The sequence below is a fragment of the Physeter macrocephalus genome, chromosome 5, assembly GCF_002837175.3.
Source record: "Physeter macrocephalus isolate SW-GA chromosome 5, ASM283717v5, whole genome shotgun sequence".
In the NCBI taxonomy this organism is placed as follows: domain Eukaryota; kingdom Metazoa; phylum Chordata; class Mammalia; order Artiodactyla; family Physeteridae; genus Physeter; species Physeter macrocephalus.
Genome location: NC_041218.1, coordinates 5,853,731 through 5,864,560, shown reverse-complemented (window position 1 = coordinate 5,864,560; position 10,830 = coordinate 5,853,731). Strand labels below are relative to the sequence as shown.

At 43.9% G+C, this 10,830-nt stretch overlaps 1 protein-coding gene across 7 annotated transcripts in view; it reads right to left on the bottom strand.

Annotated features, from left to right (window-relative positions):
• Positions 1-10,830, bottom strand: part of PRKAG2 (protein kinase AMP-activated non-catalytic subunit gamma 2) — a 112,259-nt gene that overhangs the window by 22,551 nt on the left and 78,878 nt on the right. For all 7 annotated transcript variants that reach the window (XR_003679682.1, XM_028489571.2, XM_028489567.1 and 4 more), the window contains 2 exons: positions 7,782-7,863; positions 6,661-6,719 (listed from right to left, as the gene is read on the bottom strand). Coding sequence is in view for 6 of the 7 variants with exons in the window: in XM_028489571.2 (XP_028345372.1) it covers positions 6,661-6,719; positions 7,782-7,863 (141 nt within the window). In the remaining variant the exon portion in view is untranslated. The remainder of the gene's footprint in view (positions 1-6,660; positions 6,720-7,781; positions 7,864-10,830) is intronic.

The window sequence follows — 10,830 nt, the reverse complement described above, 5'->3', positions numbered from 1 at the left end:
AAGGGGTGTGTGTGTGTGTGTGTGTGTGTGGCAAGATGGGAAGGGGTGTGCGTGTGTGTGTGTGTGTGTGTGTGTAAGGTACAAACACGAGTAAGATACAGTCTCCACCTCAAAGAACTACCTAACAAGAAAGAACCTCAGCTACCCCTACGACAGCCTTTCTCGACCTTGGCGCTACTGACATCTTGGGCTGGATGCTTCTGTTGCAGGGCTGTCCTGTGCACTGCAGGCCATTTAGCAGCATCCCTGGCCTCTGCCCACGAGACACCAGTAGAACTGCCCCACCCTCCCCCCAGCTATGATAAAAAATGTCTCTAGATGTTGTCAAATGTCCCCTGGGAGGCAAAATCACTCCCAGTTGAGAAACACTGCCCTACAACTAATCAGAATACAGTATGAAAAGTGCTGTGTGGGTAGTTAATGGGGGCGCTGAAATAGTGACTAGTTCTGCTCCAGGGAGATGGCACGGGGCTCTCCGTCACTGAGGCGGTTCTCCAGGAGGATTCTGAAAGACCTGCATTTCAACTGCAAGGACCACGGACCTGGAGCAGAATGTGCCTACGGAGGAAGTGGACTCAGATTTCCAAAGAAGAGAAGCCGCAGGGAGACAAGCAGAGGGTTCAGGAGGAAGACGAGAGAGAGCTGAGCGGGCAGGTCAGGAGAGGAGAGACAACAAGTGCCACCACGGGGCTTCCCTGGTGGCGCAGTGCTTGGGAGTCCGCCTGCCGATGCAGGGGGCGTGGGTTCGTGCCCCGGTCCGGGAAGACCCCACGTGCCGCGGAGCGGCCGGGCCCGTGAGCCGTGGCCGCTGAGCCTGTGCTCCGCAACGGGAGAGGCCACAGCGGTGAGAGGCCCGCGTGACGCAAAAAAAAAAAAAAAAAAAAAAAAAAAGAAGTGCCACCACGGCAGCTCTGTAGGGGGCAGGGAAGAAGCAACCACCGCTCAAGCACAGAATTTAATAATTAAAAAAACAAAGAGGTGTACAGTACCTACATCTATGTAAATACAGTGGCTGATAGGAAAGGTAGCAGCCGTGGGTCTCGTCATAAAGAGTTCTTTCCATAATACACATAAAATTATAATTTTAAAAGTTCCATTTCCATTTTGTGGAAAATCAGCCTAGGAATTTTTACAAAGAAGCTACAAAATCTTTCATGTTTAAGCTCCCAATCTCACTGAAAAGAAGTATTCAGTAGAAATAAGTTTTGAAAATAAGATTGGAGATCACCCAAGGAAGAATTAGTGAGTTTAAGATAGAGCAACAGAAATTATCCAATCTTAAGATCAATGACACTAAAGACTGAGACTATGGGATAGTATCAAGGGGTCTAATATACAAGGAATCAAAGTCCCAGGAGAGGAGAGAAAGATTGATATAAAAACAAGAATGAAGAAACAGCAGCCCCAAACTTCCCAAATTAGGTAGAAAAGCAACTTAGAAGATCAAGGAAACTCAGCATACCCAGAACAGGATAAATACAAAGACGTATCACAGTTAACAGCTGAAGTCCAAGGTTAAAGAGAAAGCCTTGAGCCAGAAAGAAATGGTGCCTTACATAGAGGAGACAAGGACAGGGTTTTCTACCAACTTCTTATCAGAAGCTCTGGGAGGCCAGAAGACAATGAAATTACATCCTTAAAGTGTTAAAGAAAAAAACCCAAAACCAAAAAACAGTTAACTCAATCTCTATAAAACAGCAAAACTGTCCTTCAAAAATCAGGATGAAAGAAAAAAATCAAGATGAAATAATGACATTGTCAGACAGACAGAAACTGCGATAATTCATCACCAATGTGGACCACACAAATGCTGGTGGGAGTTCTCCAGATGAAACGACAACAGACGGTGACTCTGTAGATCCACAGAGAAGAACAGGAAATGGTACCTATGTGGAATATAAAAATCTAATTTTTTCCCTTTTACCCTTCACTTTGTTTAAAACAAAAACGATAGGGGTAGATTAAATGGAACTATATTTTCCATATAATTCCGATACATTTTTTCCCTTTTACCCTTCATTTTGTTTAAAATAAAAATGATAGGAGTAGATTAAATGGAACTATATTTTCCATATAATTCCGATACTAACTCTCAATAGACTGTGGTTAAGTTAAAAATGATACTGAAACCCATTCAGCAACCATACAACAACAACAACCAAACAGTGAAAAAGGTGTGGTTAAAATATCAACAGAGGGCTTCCCTGGTGGCGCAGTGGTTGAGAGTCCGCCTGCCGATGCAGGGGACGCGGGTTCGTGCCCCGGTCCGGGAGGATCCCACGTGCCGCGGAGCGGCCGGGCCCGTGAGCCGTGGCCGCTGAGCCTGCGCGTCCGGAGCCTGTGCTCCGCAACGGGAGAGGCCACAGCAGGGAGAGGCCCGCGTGACGCAAAAAAAAAAAAAAAAAAAAAAAAAAAACAGAGCTCTATCAGCCATGATGGAGTAGATGGGACCACACTGAGTCTCCTGCTGAAAACAACTAGAAAATGGGAAAAATACGTGGAACTGTTTTCAGACATTAGACAACACGTGAGGCAGGGCCGTCGTCCCCGAGAGAAGGGAAGCAAGCTGAGCCCCGTGACCGCCACGTCCCTCTTGAGAGGCACTTTGTGGACTGTGATGCAGGCAGCTGACCCCAAGTGACGCAGGTCGCAGTGAGCTGCGGGGGTAGAAATCCAAGTCTGGGCCGACTGAGCCGGATGGAAACTGAAGGACAGACTACCAGACAAGGTGGGGCTGTCCAGAAAGAGAAACGAAGGCTGCACCGAGACTGCCTGGAGGCCCCAACTGAACACTAAGCTGGGCATGCACGGGGTGAGAAGGCATTTGCCGTCTCACCAGGCAGAGTGAAAAGTCCCTGCTGAACAACCAGGGAAATCCAGGAGATCCCAGAAGTACTAGTAGCACTGACCCAGCCAGAGTGATGCTTAACACCCTAACAAAGCTTAAAAACAAGCCTCGAATTAAGCACGTGAAAAGATACTCAACAGCATTGGCCATCAGGGACATGCAAATCAAAATAACAATGAGGTACCCATTCACATCCACTAGAATGGCTATCATCAAAAAGAGAGACAGTAACAAGGGTCAGCGAGGACGTGGAGAAATTGGCACCCTGACACACTGCCGGTGGGAACGTAAAATGATGCAGCCGCCGTGGAGAAGTCCGGCAGTTCCTCAAATAGTTACGCACAGATTACAACGTGACCCAGAAATTCTACTCAAGGTCTACACCCAAGAGAAATGAAAACATATATCCACATAAGCTCCTGTACATGGCTGTTCATAGCAGCATCATTCTCAATAGCCAAATAGTGGAAACCATTCAATGTCCATCAACTGATCAATAAGTAAAATGTGGTATGGCCATACAATGGAATATTATTTGGCAATAAAAAGAAATGAAGTACTGATAGATGCTACAACATGGAGGAACCTTGAAAACAGTATGTTACGTGAAAGAAGCCGGTCACGGAGGACCACATATTGTGTGATTCCATTTACATGAGTTGTCCAGTATAGGCAAATCTACAGAGACAAAGTAGATTAGTGGTTGACTAGGGCTGGCGGTGATGGTGGACTGGTGGCATGTCACAGCTAAAGGTGTGAAGTTTCTTTTTCGGGTAATGAGAATGTTCCGAAATTGACTGTAGTGATGGCTGCACAACTCTGAATGTACTAAAAGCCATTGAATTGTATACACTAAAATGGGTGAAATATAGGATATATGAACTGTATCTCAATAAAAACTGTTTTTAAAAAAGGACCTGCAAGTAATTTAACTGCCTGCCCAAACAAACTCCAACTCTTTAAAGGAAGACGATACAGATATTCAACCACATGACATTAACAATGTCCAGCATCCACTAGAAATTATTACATTTGCAAGAAGCAGGAAAACGTAACCAATAACAGGAGAAAAACCAGTCTTTAGAATCAGACCCAGAACAGAGGTGAAGGAAAGAGCATCTAATATATATATATGTATCTCAGATATATAACAACTGATATAATATGTTCAAGGATTTAAAGGAAAACATGAACATAGTAAGGAGAGAAATGGAAAATATAAAGAAGAACCAAATGGAACTTCTAGGATAGAAAATACACTATCTGAAAGGGAAAAAAATAGCAGGTAAGGTATTGTGGAGAAAATAACAGTGGAAATGAAGACACAGAAATAAAATATATCTGAAATGAAGCACCGAGAGGAAACAATACTGGGAAAACCCCTACAACACAACAGAGTCCCAGTTGAGTAAGTAGAATCCTAGAAAGTAGGGGAGGGGACAGAAAAATACTTGATAAAACAGTATCTAAGAAAATGGAGAAAAAGAATATGATAATCTCAATAGCTACAGACAAAGCATGTGACACAATTCAACATGCATTCATGAGAAACACTCTTGGCCAACCTGGAAAAGAACAAACATCCTCAACATGATAAAGGGCATCTATGAAAAAACTACAGCTAACACCATAAGTAACAGTGAAATACTGAATGCTTTCCCTCTAAGATGGGACACAAGGGAAGGAGGTCCGCTTTCTTGATGTCAACGCTCTACTGGAGGTCTTAGCCAATGAAATAAAGCAAGAAAAGGAAATATCGTGTCCACAGATTGCAAAACTCGGTATTGTTAAGATGCCAACTCCTTCCCAAACTGCTCTACAGACTGACTCCCAATAACATCAGCAGGCATTAAAAAAAAAAAAAAAAAAAGTTATCAAGAGACTATTGGGGCTTTCCTGGTGGCGCAGTGGTTGAGGGTCCGCCTGCCGATGCAGGGGACGCGGGTTCGTGCCCCAGTCTGGGAGGATCCCGCATGCTGCCAAGCGGCTGGGCCCGTGAGCCGTGGCCGCTGAGCCTGTGCGTCCGGAGCCTGTGCTCTGCAACGGGAGAGGCCACAACAGTGAGAGGCCCGCGAGGCCCGCGTACCGCAAAAAAAAAAAAAAAAAAAAAAAAAAAAAAAAAAAAAAAAAAAAAAAGAGAGACTATTGTATTGGCATAGAGACAGACAAGTAGAACAACAGAACAGAACAGAGCAGAGCCCAGCAACAGACCCACATTTAAGGCAGTAAAACAATTCTATGACAAAAAGAAAGTCTTTTCAATAAATGGGGTGGGTACAACTGACTGTATCTGCAGATAACATCATTATGTACACAGAAAAATCCTAACAAATGTACAAAAAGACTACTAGAATAAGTGAATCCTACAAGATGAAAGGTTAATGTATAAAAATAAACTGTGTTTTTTATATAGTAGTGATAAATTCTTAAAAATGAAATAAGCCATAGCTTTCACAATAGCACTTTTCTGTTTATAATTAGAAAATGAGGTGTAATATGGAGGAAAAAAATGTATCCTCAAGTATTAAGAAAAACTTTGGACTATATATTTAGATATAACTACTCTTTAGAAATTCTGATTTAATTAACTACTGCTGAGATCTATTATACGGGGTTTAGCTGCATTTTATTAAAATGTAGCCACTTAATAATCATATTTGTGCTGATTTTGCCAGTCCAAAAGCAGAGATATGACCATTATAAGGAAAACCGATATTCAGCTGCATTTGGCAGTACTTAAGAAATCAGGTATGTCATGTGAAATAAATATGGAATACTTATGAGGTCTTTGGTAAAACTTCCTTCCAAGAGTATGTCTTAAGCGGAAGCTTATTTTTCCATTTTGTGTAGGAATTTAATTATTGGGCAATACTGACCATTACATGTCAGAACAGTATTAACTGGATTGCCTTTTACCTATTAGATACCCAAAATAGTACTAGTTAAAGAAACAAAGTATACAATTCTGTCCTTCCCCAACCTTGCCAAAAAAGAAAAAAAAAAAACCAAACACAAAACCAAAACAACTCAAAAAAAACCAACCAAAACCAAAAGCCAAACAAGCTGGTAGAATCACAAAAATCATAGTGTTTGTTAGATAAAGGCCACATGTAGTTTTCAAACTATGCTCTTATAAAACAGTTGGACCAGGAACCAGGGAGTTGTGCCACTAAAATTAGCCAGTAGCAGTCATTTCTTAAGTGGCAGAAAAATGTCAAAACTGAATTTCTCCAATTTTAATTTTTACTTCTTTAAAAGCACAGAGTCCGTATATTTCTTTTATAAAATTTCAGGGGTAACTGCGTAAAGCTGTGTGCACATCAACAGGCCCGGAAGTCAGGCCTGTGTTGTTCTCACCTCCCCTGTGGGCTTCACTGGGGACAGCCACCCCTGGTCTGGAAGGGTGCGAGGGGCCTCCTTCATTCATGGGTCCAGGCAGATCTCAACACTACAGCATGCCCTTAATGCCGTTAAAGAGCATAAATTTAATAAAACTTATAGACTAGGCAATAAACAAGCACATAGAATTCCACTAATCTGAGGACTTCTGAAAGCTGAATAAAGAGGCTATTATTGCCTTTTATGCTTCCTGAGACTACCTTCTTAAGCTTCAAATATCAGACTGATTTACACTTAGGTTTCCTGCACATTATATGTATTTGGAAAAATCAACCACCAGCACCACCAAAAAAGAAAAACACAAAATCTTAAAACACACACACACACACACACACACACACACACACAGCTCTAAATACGTACAGAGAAATATATAGCTCCACTTACTTGACATAAGGATTTCTGGCACTTACCATGGGTGATTTATAGTATCTATGAAGTATATTAATGAAATCTGTAATTGTTAGCATTCCTGGAAGAAAAAATTATATATTAAATATAAAACTATGAAAACATTAAAGAAAAATTTCAGATGATAAGCAAACCTGGAATATTTATTTACTAGACAGCCTTAAAGACTACCAGCACAGCTTACTATATTATTTAAAACTATTACTCTGTTAATTATCTACACCACACTAAGATATACAAATTTAGCTGAAATTAAACCTGATGGTAATTGATGGAATTAATCACAGTAGTTGGCAATTCACCAAGACAAAACTTTCTGAATGTTATTCAACATCACAAAAGACTTGTGGCTACATGTAAATAATTTAGGATACTTTAAAATAAGATAAAGTATCCCCAAAGCTCTAGAAACATGACACTTTTGGTAGCACTTGGATTGTTTTCTGAGAATCCTTCTAGAAACAGTGGCTTTCACAGGCACAATTTACGCAGGGCCCACCGTGTGCCAGACGCCAGGACTACAGAGATGAAGGCGTGAACCTCTCCCCTGAGGCAGCTGCAGCGCGAGGGGCGGCAGACACGGAGTGTCATTTCAGAATGATGCGAAGTGATGCGATGCCTCCTAAGAGGGACAACACCCATTGTCCACTGTGATTCATAAGCTGAGAAAATTATGGAGCTTACGTACTGTGAGTTACGTGGTATTTTAAATAGCGTAACAACGCTTTATCAAAGGTACCAGTCACGTTTCCACCGTTTCATCTGCTGTGTCAGAAAAGTGCTCACGGGGAGGGAGCAGGGATGGCCCGCAGCAGGACCGAGCGGAGGGACCGACAGGGCGGGGTCGACCGACAGGGAGGGGTCGGGCCTCGGCCTTGGGACCAGGGGACCTGGGACCAGGGGACCGGCAAAGGCACCGAGGAGGCTTCAGGGCCAAAACGGCGCTGAACCCAAAGAAACTCCACACAGGCGCATAAATGGTTTGAATTTCCTGGCAGTCCCACCGCACAGGACGCCAAAGCAAGACTGTCCTGTGATGGGTAGCGTGTCTACTAGGCTGCACTCCACACCAGCACTTCTCGAACTCACTCAGGCTTTCAGGTCCCCGGCCCGTGCCGCTTACCTACAAAACTTTGTCTTTTACTCTCCCACAAAGGCGCTGCTCGGACACCGTTGGCTACTAGGGCAAAGAAGGCCTTTTTAACCTAAGACCAATGAGAGAGACAACACACATTTTTAAAGTCTATATATATGCAGGGAGAAAAATACCTTCCACTAAAACACTCAACCAAATCTTACCAGTTAAAAACAACTGAATTTATTAACATTAGCAATATGCTTTTGTATTATATTGAAAGGTATATAGGGATTGGAGATTATTTTTTCAAACTGAAACAGTACAGTCAGAGAGACTTAATGTAATTAAAACCACACAGAAGAATTAAACTTCAAAGGTTTGTTTTTTTGGGGCCACGCCACACAGCTTGCGGGATCTTACTTCCCCAACCGGGGACCGAACCCAGGCCCTCGGCAGTGAAAGCGCCGAGTCCTAACCACTGGACCGCCAGGGAATTCCCCAAACTTCCGAGTTTGCTCTTTCCTATATGTGGTTATTAGTTCATTGAGAAATACTGAAGTTATTTCAAAGTACTTGAAATGAAAATTTGTTTTTCATATGTTCAGTAACAAAACAACAAGCATTCCCCCTTCATTTCCCTGAGGTTGAGAAAGAGAAGGAATGAAAGATGGAATATACTCCTACTTTTAGATCTTCTTGAGACAGACATTCACTTTGTGCCTATTATGGGCTGGGCCCTGTTCAGAGCAGTTCCCAGACAGTATCTCCCTGAGCCCTCGGGACAAACGCCCCCGGGGACACCGTGACAGGCAGCGGAGGTGATGATTTATTAAAAGCCGAAAGCTCAGTGCTGAAAATGACCTCTAAATACAGACAGCAAATAACATAAGGAAAATGGTTCAATTTTACTGATAATCAAAGAAATGAGAACTAAAGCAAATTTAAAGTACCATTAATAGCTGCTAAATAAGCCAGTATGTTTTCGTTATAGCACCCGACACAAGTGCAGTTATAAAACCACTGGTGGCTCCATGAATTGTTAGAATAGTTTTTGAGCCACAGCTTGTATCAAGAATCACAAAACTATTCACACTGTTTGTGTAACTAAATGGCATCCAGGGACGGTGTGCCAGTGTGAATGGTCTATTTCTACCTTGATGATGCTCTGGGAATCCTTGACTGTGGGCCTAGGAAATATTATAAAAGAATATGGGGGGGCTTCCCTGGTGGCGCAGTGGTTGAGAGTCCGCCTGCCGATGCAGGGGACGCGGGTTCGTGCCCCGGTCCGGGAGGATCCCACGTGCCGCGGAGCGGCTGGGCCCGTGAGCCGTGGCCGCTGAGCCTGCGCGTCCGGAGCCTGCGCTCCGCAACGGGAGAGGCCACAGCAGAGGAAGGCCCGCATACCACAAAGAAAAAAAAAAAAAAAAAAGAATATGGGGGAAAGTCATGGATAAACGGATTCTGAAACACATTAAATATCTGCTTAGCTTGTTTTTCTAACTGGCTGGAGTAGGCAGGGAGTGGGGGCACTTTTAAAACCACAAACTGCTTACTGTTTCCTCCAAAATAACAGATTTAGCAGAGAAAACCAGTATTAAAATCATTCATCAGGATCATTCACGTAACCCTAAGTGACCACAGCTATTGAAAAGCCACTCCGGAAAGTTCTGGTTTGGCCACGATGAAACAGCTGAAAACAACTGCACGAGTTGGACAAAACATACGAATCCCCATTAGAAAGCACTGGCGGGCAGCACACAGGCAGGATTCAGGGAACTACGATTCTTGAGAGAAAAGAAAGATGTGAACCGAGCTACAAAATTCTGGAATTTTTCCAAAGGCGTTTTCCAAATCATGTTCAAATAGGCGAATTTCAATAGAAAATGTGAATCTATCCCAAGCATCAAATAAAACCCAGGCAGGAAAAATACAAAGAAAACCACACACCCAGCACATCATAGGTAAGATGCTAGAAATCAAAGGCAAAGAGAAAACCGGCCAGAGGGAAGAAAAGACATTAACTTTCAAAGGAGCAGCAGTCAGACAGATGGCGACACCAACAGAAGCAGGGCCTCACATTAACTCTCGATATAATGACTGTTCTTTCAGAGACAGAGAAAATCCTGCTTCCCCACAATAACTTCTCTGACTAACCTGCTACCTACAAGCTCTTACACAGCCCCTAAATGCTCCAAGTTAGTTACTAAAGGGGTTTCAAGGCCTCTGCACACAAAACACAAGGAAATGCCCGCACAGCACTGACTCTCTCAGGTACTGAAGACGGACAGGCCAGGGACGCAGAGGGTGGGGTGGTGCTGTGTGCTGATGTGTGTTCCTCAGGTCATCCTGAGGATACACTGCTGATGCCACGGGAGGGAAAAACCCAGGGAAGCAGCCGTCCAGCGGCAAAGGGGACGTGAAGAGTTCAAGGTGAAAAGTGCCTTCACGTCTGCAAAAGAAGGTATTAATAAAGCAACCAGATGCTAAGGAAAATACTTGGGAGTGAAGCAAAAAAGCCTCCTAGTGGTTTCAGTGGGCGAAGCTGCAGGACCAACTGGACAGACTGACTTTTCGTCAGCTCAGGTCCTTAACCCTCTCTGAGCCTCGACATTCTTAGCTACAAGATGGGGCTAACAGATAGTGCTTTCCTCACAAGGGCGTGCTTTTTTGTTTTTGCTTTTTTCCTTTTTTGGCCACGCCGCACGGCTTGCAGGATCTCAGTTCCCCGACCAGGGGCTGAACCTGGGCGCTCGGCAGTGGAAGTCTGAATCCTAACCGCCAGGCCACCAGGGAACTCCCGCGAGCGCGTGGACTAACCAGACTTGCTATGAAGATGTTCGGCATGAAGAGGCAGAAAGAATAAAAGCTTTAATTTTCCACTCTCTACTGACAGACCAGAAGCCGAGAATGAGTTACTGTTTTTTTTTTTTTTTTTTGCGGTAGGCGGGCCTCTCACTGTTGTGGCCTCTCCCGTTGCGGAGCACAGGCTCTGGACGCGCAGGCTCCGGACGCGCAGGCTCAGCGGCCATGGCTCACGGGCCCAGCCGCTCCGCGGCATGTGGGATCTTCCCGGACCGGGGCACGAACCCGTGTC